This window comes from Aulonocara sp. 'chitande type north' Nkhata Bay, linkage group LG4, assembly GCF_057382095.1.
Source record: "Aulonocara sp. 'chitande type north' Nkhata Bay isolate Kocher_YH1m ecotype deep benthic linkage group LG4, A_spYH_male_GT1.1, whole genome shotgun sequence".
Classification (NCBI taxonomy): domain Eukaryota; kingdom Metazoa; phylum Chordata; class Actinopteri; order Cichliformes; family Cichlidae; genus Aulonocara; species Aulonocara sp. 'chitande type north' Nkhata Bay.
The window spans coordinates 7,174,006-7,191,479 of NC_141347.1; the positions used below are offsets into that span (position 1 = coordinate 7,174,006).

The 17,474-nt window shown below is 42.6% G+C and overlaps 1 protein-coding gene across 4 annotated transcripts in view; it reads right to left on the reverse strand.

Annotated features, from left to right (window-relative positions):
- Window positions 1-6,390: 6,390 nt before the first annotated feature.
- LOC147331877 (NACHT, LRR and PYD domains-containing protein 12-like) overlaps window positions 6,391-17,474 on the reverse strand; it is a 39,462-nt gene continuing 28,378 nt past the window's right edge. For 3 of the 4 annotated variants that reach the window (XM_086288177.1, XM_086288174.1, XM_086288175.1), the window contains exons 8-13: window positions 16,937-17,113; window positions 14,615-14,791; window positions 12,293-12,469; window positions 11,087-11,263; window positions 8,575-8,748; window positions 6,391-7,914 (exon numbers count right to left, since the gene is read on the reverse strand). In XM_086288177.1, the coding sequence (XP_086144303.1) occupies window positions 7,902-7,914; window positions 8,575-8,748; window positions 11,087-11,263; window positions 12,293-12,469; window positions 14,615-14,791; window positions 16,937-17,113 (895 nt within the window). In that variant the 3' untranslated portion in view covers window positions 6,391-7,901. The remainder of the gene's footprint in view (window positions 7,915-8,574; window positions 8,749-11,086; window positions 11,264-12,292; window positions 12,470-14,614; window positions 14,792-16,936; window positions 17,114-17,474) is intronic. The other variant, XM_086288178.1, reaches the window with a different exon arrangement.

Here is a 17,474-nt window from a genome sequence, read left to right on the forward strand (position 1 = left end):
CCCATCAGAATCCCTAACGGTATTAATGGGCTACACCTTTTTCCCTGTGAGGGCCACGTGTCAACAAAATGACCTTTCTGGCCACAGGCAAAACTCTCACCAGCCCAACATCTTCTTCCCTGACCTGACGGGCTGAGACGGGCCCGTCCAGGCTGCACTGGCTCCTCCTCATTTGCCTGCGCGCTCTCATGCTTCTCCACTCCCAGAGAGGAGACTTTGCCCAAAAACACCCAGACTTTCCTGCATGTAGCCGTCTAACCTGATGCACATATTCATTAATTCATCTAATGTTTTTGGTAAGTCCGTTATTGCCAACTTTAATTCATTTGTTTGGCTACTCTGCCACACACCTTGTTGGTGGAGTGCTACATGAATGGCTGTCATTCTGGAAGATTTTCCTCTTTCAACAGAAAAGTCACTGGGACTTTGTTAGAGTGACCATGGCGTTCTTGATCACCTCCCTGAATAAGGACGTTCTTACCCTGATCACTCAGGGTAAGAAGGTCCTTAACCCTCTAAGAAGAGTCCTGGTGGTTCCAACCTTCTTCCATTTACAGATGATGGAGGCCACTCATTAGGACTTTCAGTGATACCAAAATCATTCTTTACCCTTTCCCAGATCTGTGCCATGATCTAATCCCGCCTTATAGCTGTATTGTCAGCTATTAGAACTTATATAGACAAATGTGTGGCTTTCCAAAGCGTCCAATCCAATCCAACTTTATTTACAAGCACTTTAAAATAACCAGCACAGGATCAAAGTGCTGTACAGTAAATCAGTTAAGAATAATAGAATAGAACAAAGAAGAAAAAACAAAACACATAATACATGAAATTTAAACAACCCTATTTTTAAAAGAAAACAACATAGAATCAACTAATAAAAATACATAAAAACTAAAAAACAGCATCTCTCAAGGTGTCAGAGACCAGGGTGAAGAGACGAGTTTTCAGAAGTGATTTAAAAACAGGCAGAGGAGAGGCCTCCTGATCTCTAAAGGCAGATCGTGCCACAGTTTGGGAGCTGCTACAGCAAAAGCACGATCTCCTCTAAGTTTACGCTCAGGCCTGGGAATGACAATGACAGCAGGCTGAGCAAGTGAAGTGCTGCGAATACTTTCCACATGCACTGTAGCTGTGTTTGTCAGCATGAAGGATCGTTCTCTCCGTGCAAGCGCTGCAATAGGCGAATGTCCTGTCTCTTCCTCTATTCCTCCTGTCGCCTCACGACACCTTTAACCAGCTCAGTATGTCTATTGTGTATTATTGTAGGGTCTTTATCTTACAATACAAAACTGCCTTGGATGACTGTTGTGATTTGGTGCTATTTAAATAAAACTTAATTGAACTGAATGTCCCTGATGTAAATGATTTCAAATAGTGCCCACAAAATTGTGCAGGACAGAAAAAGCATTTTGAATAAAATCCAGAAACTCAAAAACTTTCAGTTAAGGGAACTCCTGAAAGAAGACGTTTAAACCTTACACAGCACTCGGACTCAGCAGACCATAAAATAGGAGTGAAATGATTCCTACTCTGTTCCCCACAACATGATTTACACACCCAGTCTCACGGAGGCATTGTGCTCCAGCATCCAAACATCTGGGACTTGTCAGAGCGCTCAGTACTAAACTAGGGGAGTTGGTTTTTTTTTACATATTCACATAAATATCTCCTCACGATGAACACAGAGCTGTGAGAATCCAGTACAACGGCAGATCATGGCAGGCCATAAACGTGGTGCTTTGTGCAGAAAACAGGAAGAGTTTCTGGAATCGGTTTAAATTAAAGGGAAGTTTAATGACCACTACAGTCGAGATTGTTCATTAATTGTAACTTTATGTTTGCTGGCATGGCTCTGTGTTCTCACTGCCTGTGTCCATACACCAAAAGCTGGAGAACAGCAGCACAATCCTGTGACAAAGAGGTGGTACTTAAGTCAAACGGACTGTTGGTGTTTTACAAATGCACAGGAACTAAAACAGCTTAAATGATCTGTTCTATATTAGACACCAAATAGATGCCTAGAAGGATATCAGCTAATACAATGTTGCCTGCTCTGGTGTTATAGTGCCCATACCCTGAGCTGGACTTCATAGCCTAGCTGAACAAGTCTTTTTGGCTTTTGGCTGTAGCTCAAGAGGTCTACTAGGAAGGTTGGTGCTGCTCCTGTCTTGATCCTGAATATCCGTGTGGAAGATACTAACCCTGTGTTACTCTCTGATGCACCCATTGGCATGTGAATGGGTGTGATGAGATTAGCGAGATTATTTGTTCATTCGAGGCTCAATGTTGAAATCAGGGGGTTGTCTTCTTATGGGAGTGTTGGCAGTTGGATCTCTGACTGCACCTTGGGCAACAACTGAACCCAAAGAGGAGGAAATGTTTGGGAACATTTACATAGCAACACTTTACTGATTATTGTCTAACTTTAAATGTTATTGATAGTTGTAAATCATTTTCTCTGTGAAAACAAATACCAATAAATGTTCACAGTAGTGGTGGAAGGACCACTGCTTAAGATTCCTGTGAAATGCCAAAGGAGCCGTTATCTCCAACTCAGAGGATTTAAAAGAATTTTCTTCCTGCTCCTTCGAAGCAGGGAAACATTAGGACCAGGACTGAAACTTTGCTCGTGCTGAATACATAGACAATTTTAGAGAATATAGTTTGTTCTGGACCCCCTGAGGTTATTACTCCAGCATCAACACAGCCGACCCAGCCTCCTCCTGGAGCTCAGTTTCAGTGCAATATGTTGCAAAAGAGCCCATCAATAGGATGTTCCAACCTCCTCCTTTTGAACTTTAAACATGGTGTGGCATTCAAAGAGTTTAGTAGTCTCATCTGACCAGACTATACTCTCCCAGTATTTCACAGACTTGTCTAAAAATTGTTCAGCAAACTTTAAATGCGCTTGTGTGGTGAGCATGCATACAGGCCATGGCAGCTGATTGCATTACTTATTGTTTCCTTTCATTCTTAGTCTCTCTGTAGCTCTCCACAAGTGGTCCCTTGCTCTTGGACAGCTCTTATGATAAATCTTTTTTACTCCTCAGCTTGAAAACTTGGAGGGAGCTTCTTGATGTTCTTTTCACTTCTGTAATGTGGCTCCGTCGGTGCTCAGTGGAACCTTCAGTAGTTTAAAAATGCTTCTGTAACCAGTGCCGTCACAATGTTTGGTAAGAATAAGGTTGTGACAGTCTTGAGAGAGTTTTTTTATGGGATGTTTATTCTGCGACTCCTTGGTAATAAGACACCTCTTATGTCTATATATAGATATTTCTATATATAGACCTGTATTTGCTCCTTTGTGTAAGGAGGAGCAGGATGAGTTTGTCCAGATCCACACAGCACGAATGTCTCTGACCAAACAACCAGAAACAGACTTCATCAGGGTGGTCTCAGGGCCTCACGTCCTCCACAGTGGACCCGGTGCTCACTGTCCAGCACCACTGAGCCCAACTGTGCTTTTCACATGAGCACATGTGGCAGACATGAAAGGGTTTGGAGAAGCTATGCATAGTGTTATGATAGCTTGCAAAGTTTTTTTAAACACCTGTAACTACCATAACCATTTGTTCAGCTGAAAGAATTTCAACACTTCCAAGAGACTCATCATAACTCTTGAAACACAAAATATTTGAGCTTTCAGGAATAGTTCAAATATTTTGTGTTTCAAGAGTTATGATGAGTTAATGCTTTAGAGCCTGAATCGTGGAGTGTTTATTGAATTGCTTTGACAAAATGTTTTTCAAAATTAATTAAATATAAATTTTCAGATATGGGTTTAAGTATGATCATATTTTACATAATATTTTGCTGTACCATTTTTGTTTATTTATTTTAGATGTTATTCCTTAAAAATCCATCCATCCATTCGCTTCTGCTTATCCTGGCTGGAGCCTATCACAGTTGTCACAGGGCAAGAGGCAGAGTACACCCTGGACAGGTGGCCAGTCTGTCGCAGGGCCAACACACAGAGACAGGCTGTTTCCTGATTCAGGGTCTGCAGCCTTAAAGGCCGCATTTTAAGGCCGATTACGTCACAGCGACGCGACGAAGGCTGTCCCAATTCAAAGGCTGCTCGAAATGCGGCCCTCAAATGCGTCCTTCATTTCCCTGAATTTTAAGGATGGGTCGGTGTAGCCTTCGTGGCCCAACATATCCCAGACTTCATAGCACGGCAGTGGGTGTGGGCTGAAGCGGAGCGGCCGAAGAGCAAATATTTAAAAAGTAAGTACTGAATATGACGTCACTTATTTATGTGCGAATGTTTAATAATGAAGAACATTAAAACATGACTGTTGGCCACATGTCGGCAGAGTTATGTGACATTAGTGACGTTTGTACTAACTTGGTTTTAAAGCCTTTACTTTCAAATATACGGCGTTCAATAGTCGACCTTAATCCTACAGAGATGTGATGATTTTGTGGATAATTAAAGTCAGTCATGTATCCACAAACACAACAAGCTGAAAGTCAGTGATGCTGCTCGGTTTGCAGTCCTGAACGTCACGGCACAAGCAGGATCCACTGCACTGTTAATGTGAGCTGTGTTGGTAGCCACACTAGTCTTCGTCTTTGTGGTACCAGCTATTTTAGCTAACTTGTTACATAGTTGAAAATAAAACCTCTTCTAGTTGAAATTCTGGTGTTACTCTCCATATTTATGTTGCAGCTTTTGAGCCGTTTCGCATGTCACTTAGGTGTGGAGGTAAGTGACGGAAGTGACGGGAAAAGGTAAGCGACCCATGTTGCAGGTGACGTCAGACGCCGGAGATTTGGCGGAAAAAAAGCGGATGGTAGCGTAAAATTTAATAAAGTTTCTTTAAGCTTCAGTATTACCAAATAAACTAACCAATTGTCATATAACTAACAACATCTGTTCTATCATCTCTAACACCCTGGAGGACAACGAGGAGAGTTTAGACGCTCTCCAAGATTACATCGACCGGTGCTTCCAAGATTTAGTAATGAAGAAGGCCCAGAGCGCATCCTCCCCAGCCAAAGCTGAGACGCCGTCATCTAAAAGATATTGCCCGGCAGACTCCCCCAGCACAACATCGCCTGCAGGCAAAGATATCGTCGACATCCTGGAGTCAATCGATAAGTGATTGTCCAGTTTTGATGCGAGGCTGTCCCTGGTGGAGATCCTACACCGGGAATTTAAATCTCTGAGAGAATCCCTGGAGTTCAGCCAGCGGCAGGTGGAAACACTTGCTGCGGAAAATGCCACGCTACGGGACTCGGTCAAATCTCTAACCGAAAATTTGACCCAATTAAACATAGAAAATAAAATAATAAAAGAGATCGTTATAGATTTACAAGCCCGTAGCATGAGAGATAATCTGGTGTTTTCTGGTATTCCAGAGTCTGCCGGAGAGGACCCGGAAACGACCGTGAGAAGCTTCATTAAAATCCAACTGAAGCTGCCGGAGGACACGGTGAAAAACATAGGGTTCGAAAGACTGCATCGCATCGGGGATCCGAAGACAGGAAGCGGGAGACCACGTCCTATTGTAGCCAAATTCGGCCACTTCAAGTAGAAGGAGCAGGTGAAGAGTCGCGGCAGAGAGCTGAAAGGAAGGGATTTTAGCGTGAACGACCAGTTCCCCAGAGAGATCCTGGAACGACGCAGGGTCCTCTTCCCAGTCCGACGTAGTTTTATCCAGAAAGGCTCCCGGGCTGTCATCGCCGTGGACCGGCTCTACGTGGACGGACAGCTCTACCGTGACCCCGGCATCACTCCATGGCTGTATTGTCCGCACACCAGATAAGAATCCGCTACACTATCCTCTTCACTCACACTCTCTTGTTTTAACTTTTGCTTAACTATGTAATTTCAGTTTGCTAATTTAGTATAACGTCACCGTCACTCTCTGCCAACGCTTTAATTGGAATGTTTCCGTTTTTATTTCTTTTTCCCGTCTCTCTCTTGTCGCGCACCTTGCTCTTTGGTTTATTTGCTTCTCTTTTCTATCACTATGTCGATCACCTGTTTCCCTATCCATCCACTCTGCACAATCACGCACACACATGCGTTTAAAGGCATTAAACACATTGACAACAGCCACACAGCGCACACAGATATAGGACAGCCACACACATTTGCTCATATTAGTTATTATGCACACTCATAGTCAGACCTATGGAGCTTCTTGCCGCGCATTTTCTTCTCTTTACTTACAAAAAAAAATGTTGTGTTTCCATTTTCCTCACCCGTCTAAGCGAGACACACAGCGTACATCATTAGCCACAAACACACAACTATGGGCATGCTAAGATTTGTCACATGGAATGTGCATGGAGCTGGCTCTACGGAAAAAAGGTTAAAAATACTTAACCAACTTAAAACATTACAGGCAGACGTTGTTTTATTACGAGAAACCCACATGCCTGTCACAGGTTTGAACAAACTTAACACCTGAGTTTCCTCATGTGTTCTCAGCTTGTTATAATTCTAGACAAAGAGGAGTAGCAATTCTAATACATAAAAATATTAATTTCACAGTACTCGATGCAGTTATAGATCCAGAGGGCAGATTCCTAATCGTCAAACTATCTATACTTAACCAAAAGCTAGGTATTGTAGGTATTGTAAGTATATATATATATATATATATATATATATATATATATATATATATATATATACATACAGCAAGCCCCATGATGGACAAAATCCAACAGATTAAGAGAGCAAGCAGAGTCATTCAAATAAATCATGTCACTGTAATCCAGGGCGGGTAAAAGAAAAAAAGTGGCAGCAACAAGCTTTTTCCTGTGAAACATGATCTGTTCCTGGAAGAGAAGCCCAACTTCAGCCTCAGTGTCTTTATTAGATGTTCAATGTGTGGCTTATAGGAAAGACTGTCATCAACCACAATACCGAGGTATGTGTACGAGGCCACAACCTCTGACTTGGATTCTTGAGATCAAATATATTTTCCTTTGGGTTTGTTTTCTTCCCATTTGTGGCTTTAATGTAGTGTTACATCCTGTTTGTTTGCTTCCATCTGTATACATGTCCAGATTCACTGTTGTTTCTATTCGTACATTGCTGTGTGATCACTGTTCCCTCTGCTGACTGATGTGACCTTTTGTATCTCACACTGATACTTGTCATATTTGTATCTGCGCCTAAAAGATAAAAAGTTTTCCATGCTAAAACACAGCTCCACCTCCTGCAGTTCTCCCTCTGAACCACTAGATGTCTCTGTTATCTAAATGAAGACGTGCAGCACAGCAACCACAGCAGCGCTCAGATCACAGGTGTCCTGTTCTTATGTCTAAAAGCATGAAACAGGTGAGACAGGTGGGATCAATATTAATGTTGTGGAAATATATGAAAAAGCAACAGAAGAGTGAAAACATTTCGTGTTTCTAGAAAGATCTTTCAGCTCACAGCTGCTCACAGACTGTATTTACAAGTGACAAACTGCAACTCTACAGTACATCTACAGTATATATCAAATATGTTCTGTATTCAAATCTATTGAGTGATGTTTGAAAGTCTTTCCAGGTGAGTTTGATCCAGGAGGGTCTGAAGCCAGAGTCAGACAGAGACTGTGCAGAGACTGTAGAAGGACAGAGCAGCAGCAGAGCAGTCCAGATACACTGATGATCCTCTGTCAGATCCAGAGGGACACACAGGGCTGATGCTGGACTCTACATTGTGTCTGACAGTGGAGCTGTTCTCAGAGCAGTTCACTCTGCAGCACTGACAGTCATCTGCACTTCATTCCTCTGTCAGTCACTGCTGGATGAAGCTCTCCTCTCCACCTCCCAGTAACATGGCCCAGTCAGAGCGTCTCTACACACAAGCTGCTGCTGCTTCAACCTCTCTGGATCATCAGGACACAGCTGCTCCTCTCTCAGCACACACACCGTCCTGTTTACCATCATCGCCTCCACCTGCAGAGAGAAGGAAGAGCAGAGGAGATAAACGAGTGTTTCCAGAGACTCTTCATCAGCTGTCAGTCAGTGATGCAGCACATCCAGTATAAAGAGCAGCAGGGACGTCAGTGCTGGGACTGTACTAGGACTCATTGTTGCTTCACTTTTTCTAATCTTTGGATTTTTATTGAAGTTGATGAAAATGTTTTTGACTCCTAGTTTTAGTTTGGACTTTCATTCATTAGAAGAACCTTGGTGTGTCCACTCTGAGCTCTGTAGGAACCCCAACAATCCAGATGGACAGTTCCAGCTGTTAACTGGAGGAATTCCATCCAAACATCTGCTCTCACTAAACTCTTCCTCACCTACAGACTGTGTTCTTCACTGCCTTAAATTCGGAAATTAATGCAGTCATTCGTCTGCGTGCTGCTTTGTTCAGAGAGCTGATTGGCTGTTGACAGTGTTTGATCAGAGCGTGTCAGCCGTTACCATGGTGACCATAAAGGTGAGAAACAGGAAGTGTTTGTGTCCAATCCTGAAGCCTGTCACCGTTCTCCTCTCACAGCTTCACTGAGAAGCTGCAGCTTTACAGGAAACACTGGATCTTTGTTTCATACTGACTGTGTTTAGTACAATACTGCTGACAGCACCACCCACTCACTCCATCACTCTACTCACCACAGAGTCTCCAGTCTGTAGTCTGGACTCTGCTGAAGATCAGACAGCTGCTTCACATCTGGATCCTTCAGGTTGTTTCCCCACAGGTTCAGCTGTCTCAGATGGGAGGGGTTGGACTTCAGTGCTGCTGCCAGATAATCACAGCTGATCTTTGACAAACCACAGCTCCTCAATCTGTATAAAGAATGAAAGATGTAAGTTTATTAGACAAAGAGCTTGAAATCATTCAGTGTTTCATCATCTGTTCAGAGCTGAAGAAGGTTCAGAATGTAGAAGTTTAGAAAATGGAAACTCCAAACAGCTGAAGCCAACAGGAAGCAGCTTCAAACAGGAAACTGTGCAGAGTTTCAGACTATATGTCCTGATGCAGCCAGTTGGATTTTGGAGATTTGAATCTCTGTTCTGTGACTAAGTCCTTGAATCATTTCTTCCAGTTGGTCCAACAAGACAGACTAAGTATTGGACATGTGTTGTGGCTCCATTAGAGGAGCTTCTAAATGTGATGTGATGGCCCCTCTGGGTCTGTCAGGTCACAGGACTGAAGAGAGCTCAAACTGGGCACACAGCTGTTCCAGTCTGGACCAAAGACTCTATACTGGGACTGAGGGACTGCTCTGACTGCACCCACTGGGACTTTTTAAAGGCTCATGTTCTCACTTAGATCATCGATTTCTACTGACATTTCTTTCTGGGAAAAATGGGGATTACTTTGGAAACAGGAAGTATTTTCCCCAATAAGCAGCCCTGGATTAGTAAATCACTCCAACATGTTCTCAGGCAGAAGAAGCTGTCTTGTTATGAGGGAGAGAAGAAAAAGATTGAGGCACAGAAACCTGTTGAAAGAGAGATAAAGCAGCTAAAATCAGGTGTAAAAGTAAAGCAGAGGACGAGCTGAATAAAGGACACTCAAGGCTGGCTTGGAAAGGAATGAAGTCCATGGTGGGGATGCAGGACAAGGAGCAAAGATGAATGTGATGCTGAATCAGCAGAAGACTTGGACTCATTTGATTCCAGCTTTGATATCATTGATTTTAATGAAGAGCTTTGTGATTGTAGCAAAGGGCTGGTAGCTCTGAGAGTCCCACTGATGAGGTGTTTGTGTGGAAATCTCTTAGTGGGACCAAAGAGAGAAAAAGCCCTGGTCCTGATGCTGTGGGAGGGAAATGATTGAAGTGTGCTGTGAGGAACATTTTCCAGTCCTCCTTGGAACAACAGGAAGTTCCCAGCATATGGAAACAAAGGTTAAGTGTCCTATGGCACTCAGTGATGATGGTGCTGTGGCCCCACCACCTCCACCTCTTTGTAAAGGAACTAACTGTAATCTGAAGCTTCAAATGGAACTAAGACTTCCTCCACTAGGTGGCAGTGTCTGATGAGAAAGTGTTAGTGGAGCTGGCCTGGAGTCAGAAACAGGAAGATGCAGGATTTGGGCTGAGATGGGGAAAAGTGGTTCGCACTAGTGCCTTAAAGCAAGAAGGTTGTAGGTTGAAGCTTGTTGGCCTTTCTGTGGAGGCTGGATGTTCTCCCACAGTCCAATGAAATGCTGCTTAGGTTCATTGGTGCTTCTAAATTGGCTGTAGGTGTGGATGTGAGAGAGTGCTTCTCTGTCTCTCTGTTGGCCCTGTGATGGACTGCTCACCTGTGCAGGTGGACCACGCCTCTTGCCCTATGACAGCTAGGGCACAGGCTGCAGCCCTGTGAGCCTAAGCTGAATAAACAGTTAGCAAAAATGATCCATAGATGGCCTGAAATCCCCCAGTTAGCAGTTTGGTAGATAGCTATGACATGCTGATCCCATCCAGCAGCTGTATTCTACCTGTAAGCTGATCCCTGCTGAGCCAAAGTACTTTTTCATATACAAATTACAACCTTTAATAGAAACCTATTGGTCAGCATCTTATTAGCCTGCTGTTAGCTTCATTCCACAGAAAACTGAGAGAAACTAACAGAGTTGATAAAGAATAAAGAGAAATGTGCTGATTTAAAGCCTTTGAAGTGCTTCAGATGATCTCTGTCCACTTCTGTCCACTCATTCATTCATGTAAGCTTTCTAATGCAGCTTTGATCTTCACAGTCTGCTTCATGAAACTCATTCTAACCCTGAATGTCAGAGTGCTCCTCCTTCTCTTTCCCATCATTCATGCTGGCAGTGGAGGAGATTTGGATGTTGGACGGTGTTTGGATGATGTGTGTATGTTTGTGTTGGACTGCTGTCTGTAAAGCAAACGCACATTTTGCTTTGGATTTCAGTGTCACACAGACTTTAAGGTGGAACGAAGAATTTGAGAGTTTCACAGTGAATCATCCAGTGGAGGATTTTTCTTCTTCTTTGCAGGTTTGAAATGTGAACATTGTTCTGCTGCAGTCAATGGACTAAACCAGAGAAGAAGAAAACAGACTTTACCATGAAGATCCTCAGTGTGGATCAGTATAATATCAGCCTGATGTCTGCAGTTTAGAGTCAGCACAACAATCATATTCATCTCAGCACAACTAAAACATGCTGACTGACCTCAGAGTTTCAAATCGACAACGTGGACTCTCCAGGAAACCACACAGATGCTTCACTCCTGGATCCTTCAGGTTGTAGTTGTAGCTCAGGTCCAGCTCTCTCAGATGGGAGGGGTTGGACTTCAGTGCTGCTGCCAGATAATCACAGCTGATCTCTGACAAACCACAGCTCTGCAATCTGTATAAAGAATGAAAGATGTAAGTTTATTAGACAAAGTGCTTGAAATCATTCAGTGTTTCATCATCTGTTCAGAGCTGAAGAAGGTTCAGAATGTAGAAGTTTAGAAAATGGAAACTCCAAACAGCTGAAGCCAACAGGAAGCAGCTTCAATCAAACACAACAAGAGAAAAAACTCTGAATGTTTCACATTAAAGTCGTACATTTCTCATAAAAACAGGACAAAGACTTGAAAAAGTCGTGTTTTTCCTTCCAGGAACCACATGGCTTCACTTTTAAAGGTGAAGTGTGACAGAAACGGACATATTTGAAGTCCAACACCTTTTTCCAGTCACATTATTAAAATGATGACAGATTACAAACTCTCAGCTGTGTCTGTAATCAAACCTCTGTAACTTTGCTTCACTTCAGCAGCATCAGCTCATGTTCACATGTTGATTCATGGTTTGCTTCAGTTTTTCATCGACTGCAGAAGATTTTGAAGGTTATCTGCTATAAAAAGCCAGAACAGGAAAACCTGCTTCATGTGTTTCTGTTTGATCCTCAGTGACTTTGACACAAAGGCCTCTGCTGTGATGATCACACCTCTGATCAGGTCTCACAGTGTCAGCTTTGTTTTTATACATATGGATATGTGCTGATAAATGATCAGAGTTAGAATATTTCCCACTGTCTGCTGTGTGCCGTGACCTTTGACCTGCTAAAGACAGTCAGCTGTGGATGATTCATTGTTGTGTCTGATACTTAGAACTGTGAGGAAGAAGCTACACAGTTAATCAGGGTCCCCTCTCTCTGAATCAGGAAAGGTGGGCAGGCCGCGTGTGGGCCGCGGGCCATACGTTGAGTCTCACTGTTTGAAATGTGAACATTGTTCTGCTGCAGTCAATGGACTAAACCAGAGAAGAAGAAAACAGACTTTACCATGAAGATCCTCAGTGTGGATCAGTATAATATCAGCCTGATGTCTGCAGTTTAGAGTCAGCACAACAATCATATTCATCTCAGCACAACTAAAACATGCTGACTGACCTCAGAGTTTCAAATCGACAACGTGGACTCTCCAGGAAACCACACAGATGCTTCACTCCTGGATCCTGCAGGTTGTTGTTGGAGCTCAGGTCCAGCTCTCTCAGATGGGAGGGGTTGGACTTCAGTGCTGCTGCCAGATAATCACAGCTGATCTCTGACAAACCACAGCTCACCAATCTGTATAAAGAATGAAAGATGTAAGTTTATTAGACAAAGTGCTTGAAATCATTCAGTGTTTCATCATCTGTTCAGAGCTGAAGAAGGTTCAGAATGTAGAAGTTTAGAAAATGGAAACTCCAAACAGCTGAAGCCAACAGGAAGCAGCTTCAAACAAACACAACAAGAGAAAAAACTCTGAATGTTTCACATTAAAGTCGTACATTTCTCATAAAAACAGGACAAAGACTTGAAAAAGTCGTGTTTTTCCTTCCAGGAACCACATGGCTTCACTTTTAAAGGTGAAGTGTGACAGAAACGGACATATTTGAAGTCCAACACCTTTTTCCAGTCACATTATTAAAGCAGACAAACTACAAGCTCATTTTCATTCCAACAAGTCATCTTCTGACCTGGACTAACAACACTGGTCTCTATGTGCAGCTGGCTGTGAGACCAGTGCTCAGGGAGCGTCTACAAAGTGCAACACTGAAAGAACATCACACACTCATTTGCTTCCAGCACTTTCACACAAACATCTACTGTCATCATTGTCACCAAACTCTGTGGATCCTTTATTGCAAATTCAAATGGGATCAAATGGTCAGACAAAAGAGGGTTATGAGGAAATATGATGAAATGTTGTGTATTAGCAGCAAGTTATTGAATCATTTTCCTCAGAAACCAAACAAAATGATTGACAAACATGTTTTTACAAACTCAGTGTTGGACTTGGATCAGCAGGATAAGCTGATGTTTAAAGGCATTTGAGTCTCGCTGTATGAGAGTCCAGTTCTTACTCAATATTTATGGATGATGTTCTATCAGTGTTGCACTTTGTAGACGCTCCCTGAGCCTCACAGCCAGCTGCACATGGACCAGCTGACATTACCCAGCATTAGAGGCGGCTGTAAAAAATTCATGTTCCCATTTAAATGGTTTTAATTTGAATAAAACGATGTTGATTCATTCAATCCTGAATCGATGTTTAATATTAATGTATTTTGCCAGAATCTCAGCTTAAAGCTCCCAAAAGTATTTCAACAACAAGCAAACAGCTAAAACAGTAAATGAGAGCAGCTAAACACACAAAGATGGAAACACAGAGCGTGGATCGTTCACTCGACGGCACGTACACGGACACGCCGTCGGGGCTGACAGTGGACAGCTCACAGATCCTGAAGCTGCAGGTTTCATCTGTCTCCAACCAAAACTGAGTGAAGCAGCAGCAGAAGAAGATCCAAACTCTGCTTTACGTTTGATGAACATCGTCATGAATTCTCTCTGACTTTGACCTTTACTTCCTGCACAGCTCTCTCTCTCTCAGTGTGCTTCAAGAACAGTTTACCTTCAGAAATCTGTTTCCTGCATGATTCACTGCTTATTACGCACCAGTCTGCTGTTGTGTTCACTGCTGTCAGCCTCCGAAAACAAAGCCTCATTTCTGCTGTTCAATACTGAAGAAATTTAAACCTTTTAAAATGATGACAGATTACAAACTCTCAGCTGTGTCTGTAATCAAACCTCTGTAACTTTGCTTCACTTCAGCAGCATCAGCTCATGTTCACATGTTGATTCATGGTTTGCTTCAGTTTTTCATCGACTGCAGAAGATTTTGAAGGTTATCTGCTATAAAAAGCCAGAAGAGGAAAACCTGCTTCATGTGTTTCTGTTTGATCCTCAGTGACTTTGACACAAAGGCCTCTGCTGTGATGATCACACCTCTGATCAGGTCTCACAGTGTCAGCTTTGTTTTTATACATATGGATATGTGCTGATAAATGATCAGAGTTAGAATATTTCCCACTGTCTGCTGTGTGCCGTGACCTTTGACCTGCTAAAGACAGTCAGCTGTGGATGATTCATTGTTGTGTCTGATACTTAGAACTGTGAGGAAGAAGCTACACAGTTAATCAGGGTCCCCTCTCTCTGAATCAGGAAAGGTGGGCAGGCCGCGTGTGGGCCGCGGGCCATACGTTGAGTATCACTGTTTGAAATGTGAACATTGTTCTGCTGCAGTCAATGGACTAAACCAGAGAAGAAGAAAACAGACTTTACCATGAAGATCCTCAGTGTGGATCAGTATAATATCAGCCTGATGTCTGCAGTTTAGAGTCAGCACAACAATCATATTCATCTCAGCACAACTAAAACATGCTGACTGACCTCAGAGTTTCAAATCGACAACGTGGACTCTCCAGGAAACCACACAGATGCTTCACTCCTGGATCCTTCAGGTTGTAGTTGTCGCTCAGGTCCAGCTCTCTCAGATGGGAGGGGTTGGACTTCAGAGCTGCTGCCAGATAATCACAGCTGATCTTTGACAAACCACAGTCCCTTAATCTGTATAAAGAATGAAAGATGTAAGTTTATTAGACAAAGTGCTTGAAATCATTCAGTGTTTCATCATCTGTTCAGAGCTGAAGAAGGTTCAGAATGTAGAAGTTTAGAAAATGGAAACTCCAAACAGCTGAAGCCAACAGGAAGCAGCTTCAAACAAACACAACAAGAGAAAAAACTCTGAATGTTTCACATTAAAGTCGTACATTTCTCATAAAAACAGGACAAAGACTTGAAAAAGTCGTGTTTTTCCTTCCAGGAACCACATGGCTTCACTTTTAAAGGTGAAGTGTGACAGAAACGGACATATTTGAAGTCCAACACCTTTTTCCAGTCACATTATTAAAGCAGACAAACTACAAGCTCATTTTCATTCCAACAAGTCATCTTCTGACCTGGACTAACAACACTGGTCTCTATGTGCAGCTGGCTGTGAGACCAGTGCTCAGGGAGCGTCTACAAAGTGCAACACTGAAAGAACATCACACACTCATTTGCTTCCAGCACTTTCACACAAACATCTACTGTCATTATTGTCACCAAACTCTGTGGATCCTTTATTGCAAATTCAAATGGGATCAAATGGTCAGACAAAAGAGGGTTATGAGGAAATATGATGAAATGTTGTGTATTAGCAGCAAGTTATTGAATCTTTTTCCTCAGAAACCAAACAAAATGATTGACAAACATGTTTTTACAAACTCAGTGTTGGACTTGGATCAGCAGGATAAGCTGATGTTTAAAGGCATTTGAGTCTCGCTGTATGAGAGTCCAGTTCTTACTCAATATTTATGGATGATGTTCTATCAGTGTTGCACTTTGTAGACACTCCCTGAGCCTCACAGCCAGCTGCACATGGACCAGCTGACATTACCCAGCATTAGAGGCGGCTGTAAAAAATTCATGTTCCCATTTAAATGGTTTTAATTTGAATAAAGCGATGTTGATTCATTCAATCCTGAATCGATGTTTAATATTAATGTATTTTGCCAGAATCTCAGCTTAAAGCTCCCAAAAGTATTTCAACAACAAGCAAACAGATAAAACAGTAAATGAGAGCAGCTAAACACACAAAGATGGAAACACAGAGCGTGGATCGTTCACTCGACGGCACGTACACGGACACGCCGTCGGGGCTGACAGTGGACAGCTCACAGATCCTGAAGCTGCAGGTTTCATCTGTCTCCAACCAAAACTGAGTGAAGCAGCAGCAGAAGAAGATCCAAACTCTGCTTTACGTTTGATGAACATCGTCATGAATTCTCTGACTTTGACGTTTACTTCCTGCACAGCTCTCTCTCTCTCTCAGTGTGCTTCAAGAACAGTTTACCTTCAGAAATCTGTTTCCTGCATGATTCACTGCTTATTACGCACCAGTCTGCTGTTGTGTTCACTGCTGTCAGCCTCCGAAAACAAAGCCTCATTTCTGCTGTTCAATACTGAAGAAATTGAAACCTTTTAAAATGATGACAGATTACAAACTCTCAGCTGTGTCTGTAATCAAACCTCTGTAACTTTGCTTCACTTCAGCAGCATCAGCTCATGTTCACATGTTGATTCATGGTTTGCTTCAGTTTTTCATCGACTGCAGAAGATTTTGAAGGTTATCTGCTATAAAAAGCCAGAACAGGAAAACCTGCTTCATGTGTTTCTGTTTGATCCTCAGTGACTTTGACACAAAGGCCTCTGCTGTGATGATCACACCTCTGATCAGGTCTCACAGTGTCAGCTTTGTTTTTATACATATGGATATGTGCTGATAAATGATCAGAGTTAGAATATTTCCCACTGTCTGCTGTGTGCCGTGACCTTTGACCTGCTAAAGACAGTCAGCTGTGGATGATTCATTGTTGTGTCTGATACCTAGAACTGTGAGGAAGAAGCTACACAGTTAATCAGGGTCCCCTCTCTCTGAATCAGGAAAGGTGGGCAGGCCGCGTGTGGGCCGCGGGCCATACGTTGAGTATCACTGTTTGAAATGTGAACATTGTTCTGCTGCAGTCAATGGACTAAACCAGAGAAGAAGAAAACAGACTTTACCATGAAGATCCTCAGTGTGGATCAGTATAATATCAGCCTGATGTCTGCAGTTTAGTGTCAGCACAACAATCATATTCATCTCAGCACAACTAAAACATGCTGACTGACCTCAGAGTTTCAAATCGACAACGTGGACTCTCCAGGAAACCACACAGATGCTTCACTCCTGGATCCTTCAGCTTGTTGTTGGAGCTCAGGTCCAGCTCTCTCAGATGGGAGGGGTTGGACTTCAGTGCTGCTGCCAGATAATAACAGCTGATCTCTGACAAACCACAGCTCCACAATCTGTATAAAGAATGAAAGATGTAAGTTTATTAGACAAAGAGCTTGAAAGCATTCAGTGTTTCATCATCTGTTCAGAGCTGAAGAAGGTTCAGAATGTAGAAGTTTAGAAAATGGAAACTCCAAACAGCTGAAGCCAACAGGAAGCAGCTTCAAACAAACACAACAAGAGAAAAAACTCTGAATGTTTCACATTAAAGTCGTACATTTCTCATAAAAACAGGACAAAGACTTGAAAAAGTCGTGTTTTTCCTTCCAGGAACCACATGGCTTCACTTTTAAAGGTGAAGTGTGACAGAAACGGACATATTTGAAGTCCAACACCTTTTTCCAGTCACATTATTAAAGCAGACAAACTACAAGC